The 19,097-nt window shown below is 41.4% G+C and overlaps 1 protein-coding gene across 8 annotated transcripts in view; it reads right to left on the minus strand.

Moving 5' to 3' along the window:
* The window catches only part of LOC118556053 (PDZ domain-containing protein 2-like), a 106,813-nt gene that overhangs the window by 66,361 nt on the left and 21,355 nt on the right, over positions 1-19,097 (minus strand). For 6 of the 8 annotated variants that reach the window (XM_036130998.1, XM_036130996.1, XM_036130994.1 and 3 more), the window contains one exon: positions 8,998-9,288. The exons of 1 other annotated variant lie outside the window; for it this stretch is intronic. In XM_036130998.1, the coding sequence (XP_035986891.1) occupies positions 8,998-9,117 (120 nt within the window). In that variant the 5' untranslated portion in view covers positions 9,118-9,288. The remainder of the gene's footprint in view (positions 1-8,997; positions 9,289-19,097) is intronic. One more of the 8 variants, XM_036130995.1, reaches the window with a different exon arrangement.

The following is a 19,097-nucleotide window of genomic DNA, read 5'->3' on the forward strand; positions in this document are numbered from 1 at the left end:
ACTCTCTCCCCAGGCTGTCAGCTCCTGCCTTCACCTGCACCCCTGAGCCTCTGTATTTCGGCATTTCTGGTTACATCTCTCATCGTCATCTACCCTTAAAATAAACCTCTCAAACTTTTGTCCTGTGTGTGTGTGTTCTGAGTTCATCGTTAAACAAATCCTGACACATTTAAGCTCAAACATATTTAGACAGTGACACAATCTTCATGATTTGGGCTCTGCATGCCACTACACCAGATTTGTAATGAAACAATTATAATGTGATTGAAGTGCAGAGGTTTAAGGTTTGATTCAAGAGGTTGAACAAAAATATATGATTAAACATCTAGAAATTTTAGCAATTTATATATCTACACCCCTTATTGCAAGGGCTCAAAGGTAATTGTACACATAAGCTTAAACATAAACAAAAGAAAATTTTACTTTTCAATATTTTGTTAAGAAGCCTTTGCAGGCAATGACTGCCTGAAATCTTGAACCCATGGACCAAATGCCAGGTTTCCTCTTTAGTGATGCTTTGCCAGGCCTTTACTGCAGCCGTCTTCAGTTGGTGCTTGTTTGTGGGTCTTTCTGCCTCAAGTTTTGTCTTGAGAAAGTGAAATGCATACTCGATTGGGTTTAGATCTGGGGATTGACCAAATTCAGAATATTCCACTTCGCTTAAAAAAAAAACTCTTGGGTTGCTTTTGCAGTACGTTTTGGATCATTGTCCATCTTTACTGTGAAGCGCCATCTGAGCAGAAAGTATATCCCTATACACTTCAAAGTTCATCCGGCTGGCAGGAAGCCATGCATGCCCATGTCATCACACTACCTCCACCATGTTTTACAGAAAATGTGGTGTGCTTTGGATCATGAGCTGTTCCAATTCTCCTCCAAACTTTCTTCTTCCCATCATTCTGGTACAGGTTGATCTTAGTCTCATCTGTCCAAAGAATGCTTTTCCAGAACTGGGCTGGCTTCTTCAGGTGTTTTTTGGCAAAGTCAACTCTGGCCTTTCTATTTTGAGACTGATTAATGTGGTGAATCCTTTGTATTTACACTCATAAAGTGTTCTTTTTATTGTAGAATTAGATACTGAAACACCTACTTCCTGGAGAGTGTTCTTCAGAGAGAGTGGATGTTGTGGAGGGGTTTTTCACCAGGATTCTGTGATCATCCACTGCTGTTGTCTTCAATGAACGCCCAGGCCTTTTTGGGGTCCCAAGCTCACTGGTGCGCTCTTTTATTCTCAGAAACTGTTGATTTGGCTACTCCTAACATTTCTGCTACCTCTCTGATGGAGTTATTCTTTTTTCAGCCTCAGGATGGTCTGTTTCACCTCCATTGAGAGCTCCTTTGACCTCATGTTGTATGTTTACAGCAACAGCTTCCAAACTCCAAGGCAAGGCAAGGCAAATTTATTTATATAGCACAATTCAGTACAAAGACAATGCAAAGTGCTTTACATGATTAAAATATAGCAAAATAAAACAGAATAAAAGCAAGTAGGAATAAAATATAGATAGAAAATAGAACAAAAAAGTGGTGATTCAGTTAACTAGGACAGTTGAAGGCAATTTTAAACAAATGTGTTTTTAATCTTGATTTAAAGGAACTAAGGTTTTCCACATCTTTACAGTTTTCTGGAAGTTTGTTCCAGATAATTGGAGCATAGGAACTAAATGCTGCTTCTCCATGTTTGGTTCAGGTTCTAGGTATGCAGAGTAGGCTGGAGCCAGAAGACCTGAGTGGTCTGGAGGGTTGATGCCCTGATAACAAGTCTGTGATGTATTTAGGAGCTAAGCCATTTAAGGATTTATAGACTAACAGAAGGATTTTAAAGTCTATTCTCTGAGATACAGGGAGCCAGTGTAAGGACTTTAGAACTGGGGTTATGTGCTCTACTTTCTTAGTATTAGTGAGGACGCTAACCTTTTAACTGCTTAATTGATGACAGGTTAATGAGGGAACAGCCCATTCTGCCTTGTTATTTATTTTGCAGTATTCTGAGTCAATTGTCCAATTACTTTTGGTCCCTTGAAAAAGAGGAGGCTACGGATCAATGAGCTGTAATTCCATAACCCCTGCTCCAATGTGGATGTGAACCCTCAAATCACAGCTGAGAGTCTGCAATTTAAGATCATATTGATTATATAATTGTATCCTGAATTTCTCTTTGGCCACATTGGTTCACATTACCCATAATGAAGGCAAAACCTGACAAACAGGCAATGAACAAGGGTTACAGCGTTTCTCTTTTTTTTTAGCAGATAATGAGGTAGTAGGGTGCTTATTGAACAATGATGAGTTGAGGCGTAATGTACAGCAATGTGCATTAAGATATTCTGAAATGATAGTGTGCAAGTAGACAGTAACATTAAGGTGATTGGAGCGTATGGCGGGCTAGTAACAGTGGGGTGATTTTATAGCATTGGACTGCAGTCCAACTCCCATCAGGAGGTAATTGCCCTCACAGCTCTTGGGAAGAAGCTGTTTCTAAGTTTGTTTTGGCTTTGAGGCTTCTGAAGTGTTTACCTGATGGCAGAGGGGCAAACAGCGCATTGCCTGGGTGGGGGGATCAGTGAAGATGCGTCTGGCCCTTCTTTGGACTCATTCTGCATAAATTGAGTCTAGATCCTGCAGATGGCATCCCACAATCCCCTGTGCTGTTCTCACCACCCATGCTAGGTCTTTCCTCCCCTGGACTGTGCAGCACCCATACCATACAGTTATGCAGACACACAAAACACTCTCTATGGTAGCTCTATAGAAGTTCTTTAGCAGGACATCCTGGGGACTCCTGTGACACCCCAGGAATTCCACCTATGCAAAGAATTTACTGCGAGCATAAGTGTAACATAAAAGGAGCATTGAGGAATTAATTCATAGAACAACGTAGTAATTCATATCATTCAAAAAAGGTACTGATGCTGGGCTTTTTGAACTATACGAGTCTTAGCAAACTCTAAAGACTATTTGCATGAGTTAAAATTCACCAATACACCAGCAGTTTTCCAGGCAACATTTGAATAAACTTCATTAGTGCTTTTGTCTTCATTTACCTTAAAGATAATCAGATTGTTTTCAAGGATTTTGAGGAACACAAGCAAAAAGTAAGACATGTCTGTCAACATTTTCTCGAGAACTGTCTCTTCATCAAAGCTGAGGAGTGCAATTTTCATGTAAACTCCAAAGCTTTTCTTGGTTTCGCCTTCGAGTTTGGACAGGTGAAGACGGACCCTAGCAAGAACAAAGCCATCCTGGAATGACCTATCTTCTTCCAGAAGAAAGCTCCAGTGACTCCTCTATCTGCTTAGGGTTAGGGTTGTCCCAAATCAATCCAGTCCTCTACAGTTCATTGTGCCCTCCACCTGCCGAGAACACTGATGGCCATCCTGCATATTCTGTCTGTCGCAATGTGGATTCTTGACCTTGGAGGCGTGGAGTTCAATACCTGGTCAACTAGGAGGGCTATCATCCTAAAGATCGCTCCTGGGTTCCTCCATCACAGATTAATCTTGGATCCATCTCTCATCACCAACTTTGAGCGCTTTTCTTCAACCTCAGGTCGGCTGGCAGGAGACGACCGGTAGGAGGTGGGGGGATATAATGCCAACAGAGATTTGTGCAGGTTTGTGTGTTGTGCTTCTCTCACCTCTCTGCAGGGTGTGGCTGGCAGGTGGTGCTCCACAGGTGTGCATCATGAAGCCTGATTAGTAGAGTTTAAATAGAAGCCGGAGCCAGAAGGAAGATTGTTATAATAGGGAAACATCCAACAGGTAATTGTTCTTATTGTGGAGAAATCAAAGGAGTAGAACATGTTTTGATTTATTGTAGAAAATAAATCAAAACATGAGAGGAAAAGAACTGGAAAGGGTATTGGGGGGTTCAGTAAAGATAGCTGATTTATTAGGGAAGCATCAATCAGATAAAATAATTAAAGCACTTATTAAATATTTAAAAGATACAGAATTAGCTGGGAGGATTTAGTGTGTATGTGTGTGTGAGTGTGTAAGTATAGATAAAATTTAGTTTCATTAAGATATAAAGATATATAGGAAAATATATTTCTAAATTACATCTCTGTCCAGTTGATGGCGGTAATGCACACAGTACGTAAACTGCCAGAAAACACAATAGAAGAAGAAGAAGAAGGAAGATTGTTTGCTCAGCTAACATGTAATCTGGCCAGAGAAACCTGTGCTAGCAAAAATAACCCTGGAGAAGTGCTCCAGCAGTTAGAAGTGAAAAAAGGGAGTGTTGAAAAGCTGAACGCAGGTGAAGACTAGACTCCGGGTTCACTATGACATCTATAAAGAAAGACTTTACAGATATAACCTACAGCTGAAAAATGCAAGGGAATCTTTCTTGCTGAGATCATGAACAAAAACTTTATTAATACTTGTGCCTTATTTGCCACTGTCAACAGGTTAACAAATCATCCTGTGTTACTTCTGAACTCCACCTCACCAGGCCTGCAAAGAATTTGCTAACTTCTTTACTGAGAAAATCCAAAAGATTAGAGGATCAGTCTGTACATTCATATCAAAATCAGTACCAAAGCTGTCTCCAAGTAGAACCTATCTTGACAAAATGTCCTGACTTTGACATTTTCCAGTAAGACTTCTGTGCCACCCACAGTACAGAGACTGCCCTTGTTAAGGTGTTTAATGAAATCCATATAAATGCAGATTGTGGAAAAATCACAGTGCTGGTACTATTGGACCTCTATACAGCATTTGATATTGTTTTTCACTCCCTTCTGTTAGAGCATCTGGAAAAGTGGGTCAACCTTTCTGGTACAATACTCGACTGTTTTAAATTCTACTTAAAGGACAGGGAATCTTTTGGATCAGTATGTAACTTTACTTCTCAGATGACAAAAATTACATGTGGGGTTCCCCAAGGGTCCATCCTGGGTCCCCTCCTATTCAAAATCTACATGCTCCCTCTGTCAGGGTTCTCTGTTTTGGTCCGTGCTCTAACTCTGCTCCACAGGTGGCTCTAGTTGTCTAGGGGGCGTGGCCCACACCTGCGGCTCGTTGGGAGCGGCTTCTACTGGATACTTAAGGAGAGCTCAGACAGATGGAAGACACCAGAGCCTTAACCCAGTCGTGGTACGCCGTGGCCTCTGACCTGATCCTGAAGCATGTGCCTGTGAGTCTTTTTTCATATCCCGATTTTTGACTAATATTGAGTGTCCTGTTTTTTCAAATTAAGGTGAGATGAAGCCTCATGAGGCATTGAACCACTTGAGCCAACTGGTTCAAGAAAGGGTTCGTTTCTTGGAGCTTCATGTGCACACAAAACCACCTACTGGCCAGGTGTATAATCAAAGCCAGCTGTATCTTAACACGTGTGATGCATTGATTTTTTGTCTATTATGGCTCTTGGGAATGACTTCACAAAAGGTGTAGGACGAAATCATTTGTCTACATAAATTGTGTATACACATATGTGTATAATAAAATATTGTTTGAATGTATTCTCTGTGTGTAATTATTCCCAAAATAGTAGTGTCATGTGATATGGCATGTTGTGTAATAATGTTGTTCTGTGACTCTAGAAAAATGGCATGGGCTTAATCAGGCAGAGGACGGTGAAAGTGCTTGTAGAACTAGGCAGGGGGTAGTGAATAGGCTAATGCTTGTGTAACTTGGATGATTTCATGCATTTTTATTAAGAAACAACAAATTCTCCACAGTTTTTGGTTTCAAACGATTTCTTTTTTTTGACACTACTTCTCCAGCCTTTGAAAAGACACGCTCACATGGCACAGATGATGCCGGGGTGCATAAATAAATAAGTGCAAGTTTGTACAGATTGGGGTACAGTGACTGATGATTAGCCCAGTACTCCAGGGGGTTCTCCAGCCTGCTTATGTTTGCCTCTGTCCTGAATCCAACGTCATCCACAATAGTGAAAGGCTGGGTATCCTTCACTATCATGGAGACTAGAGCTTCATCCAGCTCTTGTTTTCTGGTGGCTGGTTAAAAGGCAATAAATACAGTGTCTGTTACCTGTCTTTATTTGCACAACAATCAAACATCAGCATGCAAAAATTGTGATAGTGTGTTTGTAATATAGTAATGCGGCAGTCGTCCACGCGGTTTTGCGCGGATGACGGTTAAGTCGTCGGTTCGTCGGTTAAGTCGCTTCTCGCTTCAAAGTATCCATGTATTTTTGCCTGTTTTTTCCCTGCCATTCACTATATGCACGCGAGAAAGCAACAACAAACAACTGCATGTTAACGTCAAATAAACATGCAAGCATATACTGCGAGGCAGTAGCGTGAGTTTGGCTGTGGGAAATACTGCTGTGGGGTTTCTAAAGCTGGCAAAATCTGAGCCACTTCCTGAAGCAGTCACCTGGTACAGCCGGGCAGCGACGCTTCGGACGTCATCGTTTTCGGCTCCTCCCCTAAATGAAGCAAGCTTCTATACGCGCATTACGGAAACGCCCCCTGCATTACTCGACACACGACTCGAAGCCTCGGCACATCACGTAACATCACTAGTTTTTTCGTAGTTTTGTGCCTGGATTTACTCACCCGCCTTGACGTCTTGCTCGAAGAACCAGCACCCTAAGAATCCCCGACGCTCAGATGTTGCTCTGGCATTCCCCTCAGACTCCCTTGGTTTTACCAAGCCGGACCTAAGACCCCTTCCCTGGATTCTGATGGTTCACCTGAACTCCGGTCATCCCGTCTGTCCCTCCTGTCTGTTGTGGTGCACGCCGGATCCCTCGTCAGTTTACCATCTGTCCGACCTCCAGCAGCTAGCCACCTACCATCTACCGAGAGCTGCGGTCATATAGTCCCCTAGTCATTACTCTCCCCGGATAGGTTAGCCCGACTAAATGGTAAGCGGCACAGCTTCTGGAATTTCCTTCAGGTTCGATCACTCGTAACGCTTCTCCTCTTTCTTTCCGCAGTACTCCTGCACTGACGTTCAGACCTCGACTGATCCCACAAGCAGTGTTGATCTCTGTAGCCTGAACCTTTAATAAACATCTTTAAATATTACCTGCTTTCCGTCTGAATCTGCATGTGGGCTAAACACTTAAAAACCATGACACTCTCTAGCTCAGATCATATAAAACAACATCAGATAACATAACTAAACTGAAAACACACAGCTCTACATCACCATGTCACCAGGTGACTATGAATCCATTCAAGCGCTGAGTAAATGCCTAGAAGAAATCAATGCATGGATGTGCCAAAATTTTCTTCAAGTGAATAAAAACAAAACTGAAGGAGTAATTTTTGGACCGATAGAGGGACCAAGAGTTAGTGCACAGCTTCCGTTGCTTCAGCTATGAACCACCGATCAGGCCTGAAATCTGGGAGTAGTGATGGACTCAGACCTGAACCTCCAAAAGCATCTAAAGACAGTTACAAGGTCGGCTTTCTATCACCTGAAGAATAATTCCAGGATTAAAGAACTGATGTCTCAGTAGGATCTGGAAAATACAACTAATAATATAATATATCATCTTTATTGTCATTGAAACATACATTAAAACATACATTGCAACGAAATGTGTTCTCTGCTTTTAACCCATCACCCTTGGGGAGCAGTGGGCTGCCATGTATGGTGCCCGGGAAGTAATCTGGGGTTAAGGGTCTTGCTCAGGAACCCAGAGTGCAGGCAGTGGGGATCGATCTGGGTACTTACATCATTCTCTGAGTGCAAGTGCACTGCTCTAACCACTAGGCCACCACTCCCCCATCCATGCGTTTATCTTTAGTCGAATTGATTACTGCAAAGGTATTTTTACAGGCCTGCCATAAAAGTCGATCAGACGGCTGCAGTTGATCCAGAATGCTGCTGTTGCATCCTCAATAAGACAGAAGAAAGTAGAGCACATCACCCCAATTCTAAAGTCCTTTCACTGGCTCCCTGTATCTCAGAGCAGGGGTGCCCAATAAATTGATCGCGATCTACTGGTCGATCGCGATCGAAGAGGGTGTGGGTAAATCGCATGACATCAAAAAGTAGGGGATGAACGATAGGCTACAATCCATCTGCACTGTGACATTTGTCCTGATTGACATACAGGGAAGGCAATCTGGCGTCACTTGGGTCAGCCCCTTGCACCTGCTCATTAAACCATGCTAATTTGTTCTGTTCCTGTAAGCCTAGAATTTATTTACAACAAAATTTAAGAAAAGGTATAAAAACATGCCGTAGTTGGCCCGAGTAATTCAATTCAATTCAATTGTATTTATATAGCGCCAATTCATGAAACATGTCATCTCAAGGCTCTTTACAGAGTGTCAGTGTGTCCTTGCTATTCCAAAGAAAGGAAATGTGGAGCGCCATTTTTGGATTGTTCATAGAAACTACGACATTGACTTTCCCCCGAAAGGTGATATGAGAACAAGAAAAGTGAAAGAACTAAAATCCCAGTTGTCTGGAGAGCAGTAATTTTTCTCACATCTGACTAGGTGTTTTATCAGTGAGTCACTCAATTGTTAAGCACAAAAAGTCCTCTCAAGATGGAGAGATGCTAAAAGAGGCATTTGTTGAAGCCGCTGAGTCCTTGTTCCAGAATTTCAAATAGAAATCAGAAATACTGTCTTCAATCAAAGTTCAGCCATAGCTGAGCTTTTGACCCAGCTAAAAGACCACTCTGAGTTGTTGCTACATACTGACTTGAGATGGCTCAGCCGAGGGAAATTCCTGCAAAGAGTTTGCGAGCTCTGTCCGGGGATTAAGGAGTTTGTAGTCAAACTGTCAGTACTGTCAGTGGATGTCGCCACGTCTGTTTATTTTTGTTTGACCATGCCTGAGAGGGGATTATTTTTTGCTCCAAAAAGTACATCAAAACACTATCAAGATGGAAGGCTTGGTGTATATTACCTTATTTTATCATGATCAAAAGTTTTTTTGGTCTTTTTTTAATAAGTAAATTACGTGGCTATATACCTTTAACACTGAGTAGACAACTGACCCAGTTCAGCATTTTGAGTAAAGGTGAGTGCAGTGAACTGTAAGGCAAGTGAAGTACCTTATATTCAAAACTCTCTTTCTTTATGGTCTCACTTTTGTTAGAGCTCACCATCTGAGCCCTATGCCAGTCCTCCAGCAGCAGGATGATGCTGAGGGCATTGTCCTGAGTGATAGGCATACTGGCATTTTGTGTCTACTGAAGATCCCTCACCGACAGCCACACTGATGCACAGCACCATTAGAACAGGAACAAGAAGCAACGTCGGATTAGCTTCCCAAATCCATTTCTGAGTGAGGAGTAGTGAACAGGAGGTGTGTAAACACACTGGTGTCTGCAGGATCAGACTATCTGAAAAACACACATAAACAAAAAAACGTGTTACAGTATGACAGGAATCAAAAGGCTGTATGTAAACATTTTTAAAAAAAAATCATCAGGGTGGTCTGTCAGTAATTTTTTTACTTTTTTATACATGCTGCTTATGTTAATTAACTGTCAAAATATAAATTCCATTTGTGATTTAGTGTATCATTTAGGGTGACAAACTAATTTGTACATAATTAATCTACAAACCAAAGTTTTTGTTTTCATCCCTTAATGACTTTCCTCCTCATAGTATACATGTTATGGCAACAATATTAAGCAACAACCTCAGACACAGTAGCTGCAGTATGCTAAAGAAAGTAAACATACAAAGGAACAAGACTCTGTAAGACCCAAAGTGACCAAAGGCAGACTGCATCCTCTACAGACCCGGCTGCAGAAACAAATTACAGGGGGGGCATTCCAAAGAAAAGAAAAAAAAAAAAGAAAAAAAAAAAAAAAAAAAATATATATATATATATATATATATATATATATATATATATATATATATATATATATATATATATATATATATATATATATATGCTTCTGGCTGAACAGTGGCTCTGTGACTACTGTAAAGAACAAACAAATAGCAATAGTGTAGTCGCCTATTGCCAAATTAGGCAGGTTTTCAATCAATTAGGCTTTTGAACACATTGAGCTGTAAAAGCTATATTAAAATTGTCATTATTTATATTTTAAATAAGTTGAATCTGTCGATCTGACATCATCAATTAATAATAGAATGAATAATATTGATTGTTATAATAAAACAAGAAAAGAATAATGGTTAATCAAGTGTTTGGTTTGATTTGAATGTACATTTTGTTTGGAGCCCATATGCTAGGGTGACCATATTTTCATTTGGGAAAACCAGGACACCTTGGAGCAGGGGGGGGGGGGGGGGGGGGGGGGGGGGGGGGGGGGGGGGGATCTCTGTTCCCATGAATAGAGACGTCTGTGGCATGCACACACTTAACATGGGCCTACGTAATCCTACAATAACATCATATTTACAGTTGGTTTATTAAAAATGCTTTTCAGTAAAAGTCAACAGCATTAACTCCAATAACAAATGATAATTTTATTCAAAATGTATTTATTAAAAAATGCTTAACAATTCCTGTAATGAATGAATAGCACAATAAAGGCCTCCCATGTGTCTCGACCCGGTCTGAAAGCGGGAAAACTCTTTTGTAAATCGTCGGTAAACATACATTTGCACTTCGGCATGTTGTTGGCGTACTGACAGCCACGCTATCTATCTTCTGATTAAGAACAGGGCTGCCCGCATTGACGCGGCTCAGGGATTAGGTCACACGCAGCGCTGTGCGCAGTGCCCTAGTGCCTGTCAATTTAATGGTCCAATGAAGGTAATTTAAAAAACAGGACATTTCCTCACTTTCTAAAAAAAAACCCGGGACGCCCGGGACAGGACGTGAAATACGGACATGTCCCGGGAAATACGGACGTTTGGTCACCCTACCATATGCACAGTTTTTTTTTCTTTGCTTCAGCTCAGTTGTGTGCTAATGGCATGTTCTTATGTGTTTAATAGTTCTGTGCTTTTAACATGGGAGAGTTTGAGATTTGGGCTTGTTTTTTTCTTTTACGTTGGGCAGGTTTTATGCTGATTTGGGTTATTGGAAACTAACAGTGACATAGGGTCACCTGTAGCGCTGTGTCTTAACTCAAAAGTCCAGCATAAGCTACACGCTAATAAACATGAGCGCTGGTGTCAGGCTGAACACTGACTGAAGTAACAATTCTGACTAGAATAGGTTCTGTAATTACAGCAGCTATGAGAACAAGGATCAGAACAAAGCAAGAGTTCCCTTCTACCTGCAAGTAACTCAAGTCTCTTCAGCTTGGCAGTTTTAGTGCTTGGTTCTGCTCCTAGCTGTCCTAGCTCACCCTGCTAGCTGTCCTAGCTAACCCTGCTAGCTGTCCTAGCTAACCCTGCTAGCTGTCCTAGCTAACCCTGCTAGCTGTCCTAGCTAACCCTTGTCACTACCCGATCCGTACCATCAGCTCATTTGCGCGTGCGCGAATAGAATAACTTCCGGTGGGAAATATTTCATTTGTCTTTTTTTTTTTTTTTTTTTTTTTTTTTTTCAACGCAGGGGTTTCTTTTTGTATATCTTTGTATGTGCGGCAATAATGCATATTCTAAAAAATAAACAACAGAAATACATAAAAAATACATTGGTTTTTTTAATAGCAAAAATGTTTCCCAGTTGTGGTTAGGGAAATAAAAATATATAAAACATTTCTTAAAGTACATAAACCCCCAGCTATAAACACACATAGGAGTACAGAAACTTATTTGATTTTGAATTTTTTTGAAGTTTTAAGGTTTTTTTTATCATTTATTTTATTTGCATATGTATGTATTTTGTGCTTAATAAATGTATTTTAATAAAATATGCCTTCGCTTCGTGTGTGTTCTTTGTTCTATTCCCTGTTCGTTTTTGTAAAAAAAAACAAAAACAAAAAAAAAAAACAATGCAGCTACTATAATCACAAGATCTTCTCTAGTTTATGATGTGTACTCCAGAGGGCGCTAATTTCTCAATCGATAATTTTAACTTTCTAATAAAATAAATGTTTAGAACAAGATTATTTGTATAACGAAATTCACCGTATAATTAAGGATTAAATATTTTTTTCCAGTCCTGTTTGAAGAAGCAATAAAACTAACAGAGTGCATTCAGACAATACAGATAAACGTTATGCAATGATAACTTCCCGGACTGGAGGATGCTGGAGCATATCCGATGATGACGTCAAGCAATACAATGGAGAGAATGTAAAACGTATCAATTTCTTTCAGAAAAGTCTTCAATATTTTATTTACGATATAGTTTAGCATTTTTTAATGATTTAAGTATAGAAATAAAAAATCTCAGTACCGTAATTACATTATTTTTTTGGCGAACCAGAAGTTATTCTGTTTGCGCTTGCGCAAATGAGCTGATGGTACGGATCGTGCTACCGGTACGGATCGGGTAGTGACAACCCTGCTAGCTGTCCTAGTTAACCATCCTAGCGTGAATGTTTACTCCAGTTTAGACTTCAGTGCTGACGTTTCAAACAGAAATTAATGGCGCTCCTTCCAGCTCAATCTCTGCTTTGTTGTCACTTATTGTAATTGTTTGGTAATCAGACCGAATCTCCATCCCGCTCCAGCTGTGATTGGCTGGCATGTTGCCTTCAGTCGTTGATTTGATTGGTTAAATTGTATGATTGACAAATCAAAGATAGTACTAAAAGGACGATGGCCACTCCGAGGTAAAAAAACAAAACAAAAACAAAAAAACAAGACAGCTTTCAGTCCAGGGCGGGCACAGCTGGCTCACAGGGCGGGCACGGCCCCCCAATGCCCGCCCATGCCGCCGGGTCTGATCTTCTATATATGAACATAACTACATATAAACAAGATATTTAAATACACTTTTTAAAAGAGGCACATCATTTTCTTTTCTCCCACTATGTTAAGTTGGACTCTACCAATTATAGGTCAGCAAGAATGATAAAAGTTGTTTCTGTTGCTGAATGCCAGAAAAATAAGCAAAGCTTCTTTGAAAAAAAACTTTGCAACTTATTTTTCAGTATGCTTATGTCACTATCTAATTTGAAAGTATTGGCTTCCTGTTAAATAAAGAATACTATTAAAAATTCTCCTCACGTATAAAGCATATGATGGAGCTTGAATATTATAATCAAGCTCCATCATATATCAGAGCTCTGATTACCCCGTATGTTCCTAACAGAGCACTTCGCTCTCAGACTGCAGGTCTGCTGGTGGTTCCTAGAGTCTCTAAAAGTAGAATGGGAGGCAGATCCTTTAGCTATCAGGCTCCTCTCCTGTGGAACCAACTCCCAGTTTTGGTCCGTGAGGCAGACATTTTTAAAACTAGGCTTATAACTTTCCTTTTTGACAAAGCTTACAGTTAGATTGTCTTAGGTTATCCTGGGCTATCTTTTTAGTTATGCTGCTATCCACCTCATTTTCGAACCCGGAACTAAATATGGGTCGAACTTCCGGTTTTTGTGCGGCACTTCCGTTTCAGCGCTTCCCTATGCCAACTACCATTAAATTGACTGAATTGGTAAACTGTTGCGGCAACATTTCCAAAAAATTGCAAAGCAATCAAAGTGGCATGTCAGTGCCACACCCTCAAACTATTCATGACTGAGAGGATGACATGAAGAAGTGGCATCCTATAAGGTACGAGGACATTTTTAACTATTTTGTGATGTCACTTGGTGCGGATGGCTCTGCAATGCAAATGTACCGAGGCATAGCTCCATAGTGGAAAATTTGGCACAGTGTTATTAAATAGCAACATCGATGACTTGGTATTCATGAAGATTGATGTCCGTTCAAGCCAAAGCAAGTCCAACGTTTAGTCTGCATGGATCCTGACTACATCACCCGGCACTACTAAGACGGCCAGAGTGCTCCTATATTGCGGCTCCAGGGGAAGTCCCTCAGTCATGCAGCGGCGATCTTATGGAAGGTAGGCTAATGAATCGTCTGATTCAAAATCACACTAGCTGTTGCCTTGTTGGGATTAGATTGCTGGCCAGTTAATTTTACAAACATAACAGGGCTAAATGTTTTGGATTGAACTGATGTTTTAATTGGATATCTGTCATGATTTTAGGTTCCGTCTTAGTTTTGGATTATGGAATAGTTTGAGTGTTGTTGTGGTTTGATTTTGTTCTTAGTTTTATTTTATCTGTCAGGGTTCTGCAAGCTTTCAGTTCAGTTCTGTCAGTCACTTTCCTGCCTCTGATTTGTTCCAGCTGTTTTCCTGTAATTAGTTTTCACTCCATTTCACCTGTGCACTCCACTATATAGTTCTGCCTCAGTCTTTAGTTCTCGGCCAGTTTATTACGAGCCCACGGTGAGTTTTGTTCCAGCATTCCTTTTCTGATTGACCTGTAGATGCAAACCCGAGTGCCTTTTGATTCTGAGCCAGCGTGATCCCTGAACCTGTTTTTCCTGCCCTGTCTGACTGATTTACCGTTTTACCAACCTGATTCTGTCCCAGGATTATCCGTGCTTGCTTTACCTCTGCAAGCTCGGATAATCCTGGGACCCTGTCTGTATCTCTGCCTGTTTTGGACTGCTTTTTGTGTACCGGTTTTTGGACTGCCATTTTGACCATTGAGCCTGCTTGTTCCTGTCTTCCTTGTCTGAGAGCAATAAAACGTCTGAACCTGAAGCCTCTGCTTGTTAGCCTGAATACTGAGTCCACCCGTTCAGTCCCGTTCATGACAATATCACAACATTTAAATGACTGCCTACTTCATAATATTTAGGCTTGAAGCTCTTGATCCAAGCTTGTCACATTAAAATGTAAGTTAGCTTTAAAATGAAGCTGTAACTTTATTTCTATTTTGTTTGTTAGGGTATCAGTGTTAAAGAGCTAGTGAAAACATTGGCTTTAGTATATGATTAACGGTTTTAATTCTAATCAACAAATTGTGCACCTTTTCAAGATAAGTAAAAGTCTGATCTGCTGTTCATTGATGCTGCTTCGGGTAAGGTAAAGTCATTCGACTTTGGGTAATATTCTGTCAACACACCACATTTTCCTTTCTGTAAATGTCAGCACACCATTCTAATTCATATCAGTCTAATCTTGAATGGCAATTTGGATATGTACATCATGAAGGTAAAATATGGATAGTTTACATTTGTCACTATAAACTAACCATATTTTTATATAAATATTGTAACACCAAGGACTGCAATATATCACTCCTTGGTGCTATCTTGTGTTCCTTTAACTTTGTTCAAAGGTGCAGTTTGCCGTGGCCAAAGGTCTGACTGGATTATCCTGTAAAGATAAGCAGTGCCATCCTCAAAAAGCTGAATGATGGATGTTTCTGGACAACAAATAATTAAATGGCCTACAAATATGTCATAGGTGAAAAGTTTATACTCAGCAATGTTTTACCATTTTAAAGGTGAAATGTAATTACATTTCATGTAAACAAATTGCTTAAATATATTCAATAAATTAAATACTGTATCTTCTTGCCAGTTTATTTACATAAGATGCACTTTAGTTCTTTACATGTGCTTAGGACAACATCCACTTGATCAACATATAAATAAATGCAAATTACATTAGCAAGTGAAGTAGATACAAAAATTAATATTACACATTTTAGTTGGACACAACATTTGTATATGTAAACATTTAAATGGTTTGAAAATAAAGATATATAAAATACTTTAAAAGTTATTAAAAATGAAAATTAATTACAAAATGTAAAACTTCAAAGTGCTTAACAAAGAAATATTTAAAAGTGGAGATCAAAAACACATTCTTGTGTATTATAATTCCACTGGTTAAAAGTAAAATATAATTAATCAGCAGTGCAGAATAGAGATACATAGAAAAATATAATAATAATAATAATAATAATAATAATAATAATAATAATAATAATAATAATGACAGATGTTTACAAATGATAGTAAAATCAAGGCACTGCAGGCCGTCAAATTATTATTTATAAATCTTAAGCTTCCGTAGAAATCAGGATCTTTTTGACATGTAAACTTCCCTGCTCAATCAGCATCCTCGTGGATGATTTCCAAGTTCACAAGGGCTGCACAGATTCTAAAGATTTTGTCCATTTAATAAACCAAGTTTATAGTACAGTCTGGGAGATTATTTTGAAAACTTTGAGCCTCCCGATAACTCTTTCCACATGTAAGTGGACATTCGCAATCCTTGTGGCAGTTACATCCTCATCAGACAACTGTCCTCCTTTCATGAGTGACTGCTGTTTATTATTGAGGGTATTCAGATGGAGCCAGAATATCTGCTTTCTACTCAAGGTAGGTTGGCCATTCTTTCCACTAAGTGCTAAATACAGTACGCTGTGCATGCTAATGTACAGTGGCTTACAAAAGTATTCGTACACCTTGAACTTTTCCACATATTGTCACATTTCAACCACAAAAAAAAAAATAAAATATTGCCATTGTATGTGAAAGACCAACACAAAGTTGTCAGGCTGTTGTTTGTTGAGGGTGAACTGAAATGCAGACAATAGTTTGGGAGGTGCATGATGAATATTGAAGATGATGTTAACGAAAAAGAAAGGCTTACAGGAATAACCGGGACACATGAACCAGGGACTCAGCGAACAAGAGCAGAACTGTAATGCCCTGACAGAATCTGGAGACCCGATTATTAGCATTTAAGAATATTAATGGTCAAAAAACTGGTGTAGCTGGAGCAGGAACTGAAGGAGCTCATACTGGAATCACTGGGGAAAAGAGCAGGGTTATTGGCTTACAACTCAATGGAAGTAAATGTGCACTGACTAAAAACCAGTAACCTTCACAGATGCACTGGAGATTGCACTGGCTCTGATAATTGATCCTAACAGCTCAGTTTGGGTTGTTGTGCAATCAAGCCATGTGGAATAAAATCACACTTTGACAGAGTTGTAAACAACATCAAATGTAAGACTTTTAAAGGACCACAGGACCATGTGCCTCTCACATCAGGGGGCCACTGTATAAAATCCCCTATCCATGGAAAAACACTCTCTTTGCACGGAGTTCCTCAACAGCAGCATTGGAGGGACACTCACTCTGGATAGACCTACAAACATGCAGGAAATTGAACAGACGACTGTCATAAAACAGACTGTTTCTGATTTTTCTAAGCTGTGCAGGAGAAGAGCTGATCCAGGAGCGAGTCACACCTCTGCCGCACAGAGATCCACATGCTGCAGCCCCCGCAGGGCTGAGCTTCGTATGACCTGAGACCCGGAGTTTGAGCTAATACCTGATACATTCATTCATCCTTTAGCCAGCGTGGACAGCCATCCATCTTAAAAAGTAGTTGACGCTGACTTTCTTGTCTATGTATAATTTGTGCCAACATCACTTTAATATCAATTATATATCATATATATTTCTATATATGATATAAGAGGAGACATGGGTCCCCCTTCCAATGGGCTCACCACCAGTAGGAGGGGCCAAAGGGGTCGGGTGCGTTGTGTAATGGGTGGCAGTCGAGGGCGGGGACCTTGGCGTACTGATCTTCGGCTGAAGAAGCTGACTCTTGGGACGTGGAATGTCACCTCTCTGGTGGAGAAGGAGCCTGAGCTAGTGCGTGAGGTTGAGAGGGTCCGACTAGAGATAGTCGGACTCCCCTCGACGCACCGCTCTGGCTCTGGAACCAGTCTCCTTCAGAGTGGTTGGACATTCTTACACTCTGGAGTTGCCCATGGTGAGAGGCACCTAGCAGGAGTGGGCATACTTGTTGCCCTTCATCGTGGTGCCTGTACGTTGAGGTTTACCCCGGTAAATGAGAAGGTGGCCTCCCTCCACATACGTGTGGGGGACAGGTTCTGACTGTTGTTTGTGCTTATGCGCCAAACAGCAGTTCAGATTACCCACCCTTTTTGGAGTCTTTGGAGGGGGTACTGGAGAGTGCCCCTCCTGGGGACTCCCTTGTTCTGCTGGGGGACTTCAACACTCACATTAGCAATGACAGTGGGACCTGGAGGGGCGTGGTTGGGAGGAATGGCCCACCTGATCTGAAGTGGTCTTCTGTTGTTGGACTTCTGTGCTTGTGGATTGTCCATAACAAACACCATTTTCAAGCATAAGGGTGTCCATATGTGCACTTGGCACCAGGAGGCCGTAGTTCAATGATCAACTTTGTTGTTGTTTCATCTGACCTGCGGCCGTATGTCTTGGACACTCGGGTGAAGAGAGAGGCCGAGCTCTCCACCAACCACTACCTGGTGGTGAGCTGGCTCCGATGGTGGGGGAGGAAGCCGGTCAAACCTGGCAGGCCCAAACATATTGTGAGCGTTTGCTGGGAACCTCTGGCAGAGGTTTCCAGCCAGCGCTGGAGGGACTATGTTTTGCAGCTGGCCTGTGAACGCTTTGGGATTCCCCCAGAGGAGCTGGCCCAAGTTGCTGGAGAAAGGGAAGTCTGGGCCTCCCTACTGAAACTGCTACCCCAGGGTTTCCCGCAGCGCTATCTTGGCGAGGTGTTTGGCGAGGCAGCCGCCTCGCCAAACTCACGGTACCGCCTCGCCAACATTCCAAAAAAAACAAAACTAACTTGATATGCTTGCATGTTTATTTGACGTTAACACGCGTTTTTTTTTTTTGTTGCTTTCGCGCGTGCATATAGTGAATGGCAGGGAAAAAACACATGGATACGCCCCCCCGCGCAAAAGTTGCAATCCTTTTCCTCCCTCCCCCCTCACAAGTGGCCTTGATGAGCAGGGAGGCGTGCTGTGGCTGGTGTTTGGCCTTAAGCGGCGCTGGGTTGGACTATTTAAGCGGATGGCTGCCAGCACAACACTGCCAGAGTGTTAACCTAGTGAAAGCCTCAGTTAGCCACTGTCTGATGACAGCTCACTTACCTGTCGTTAACTTTGTTCTCCCTGTGTCCCAGGTTACCTCAAGCCTTGGATCCCGTCCTAAACACTCTCAAAGCTCAAGCTCCTGTCGCCTGATCGCTCCAGATCCTTCCTTCTGATCACAGCTGGCAGTCGATCCTGGATTCCTCCGAGCCCCGTCAGCCGGACCCGACCCACTCTCGCCCAGCACGCCAAATTGCCTTCTCGTCCTCTGTGCTCCGAACGCCCGTAGACCACCCCTTGGCTAAGTCTCTCAGCTGATCTCGGTAAGAGCGCACCGGTGGATTCGCTTCATGAATCCGACCGTTTCTCTAAGTTAGATCTGCGTAATGCGTATCACCTCGTGAGAAGTCGCCAAGGGG

This window comes from Fundulus heteroclitus, unplaced genomic scaffold (genome assembly GCF_011125445.2).
Source record: "Fundulus heteroclitus isolate FHET01 unplaced genomic scaffold, MU-UCD_Fhet_4.1 scaffold_40, whole genome shotgun sequence".
Classification (NCBI taxonomy): domain Eukaryota; kingdom Metazoa; phylum Chordata; class Actinopteri; order Cyprinodontiformes; family Fundulidae; genus Fundulus; species Fundulus heteroclitus.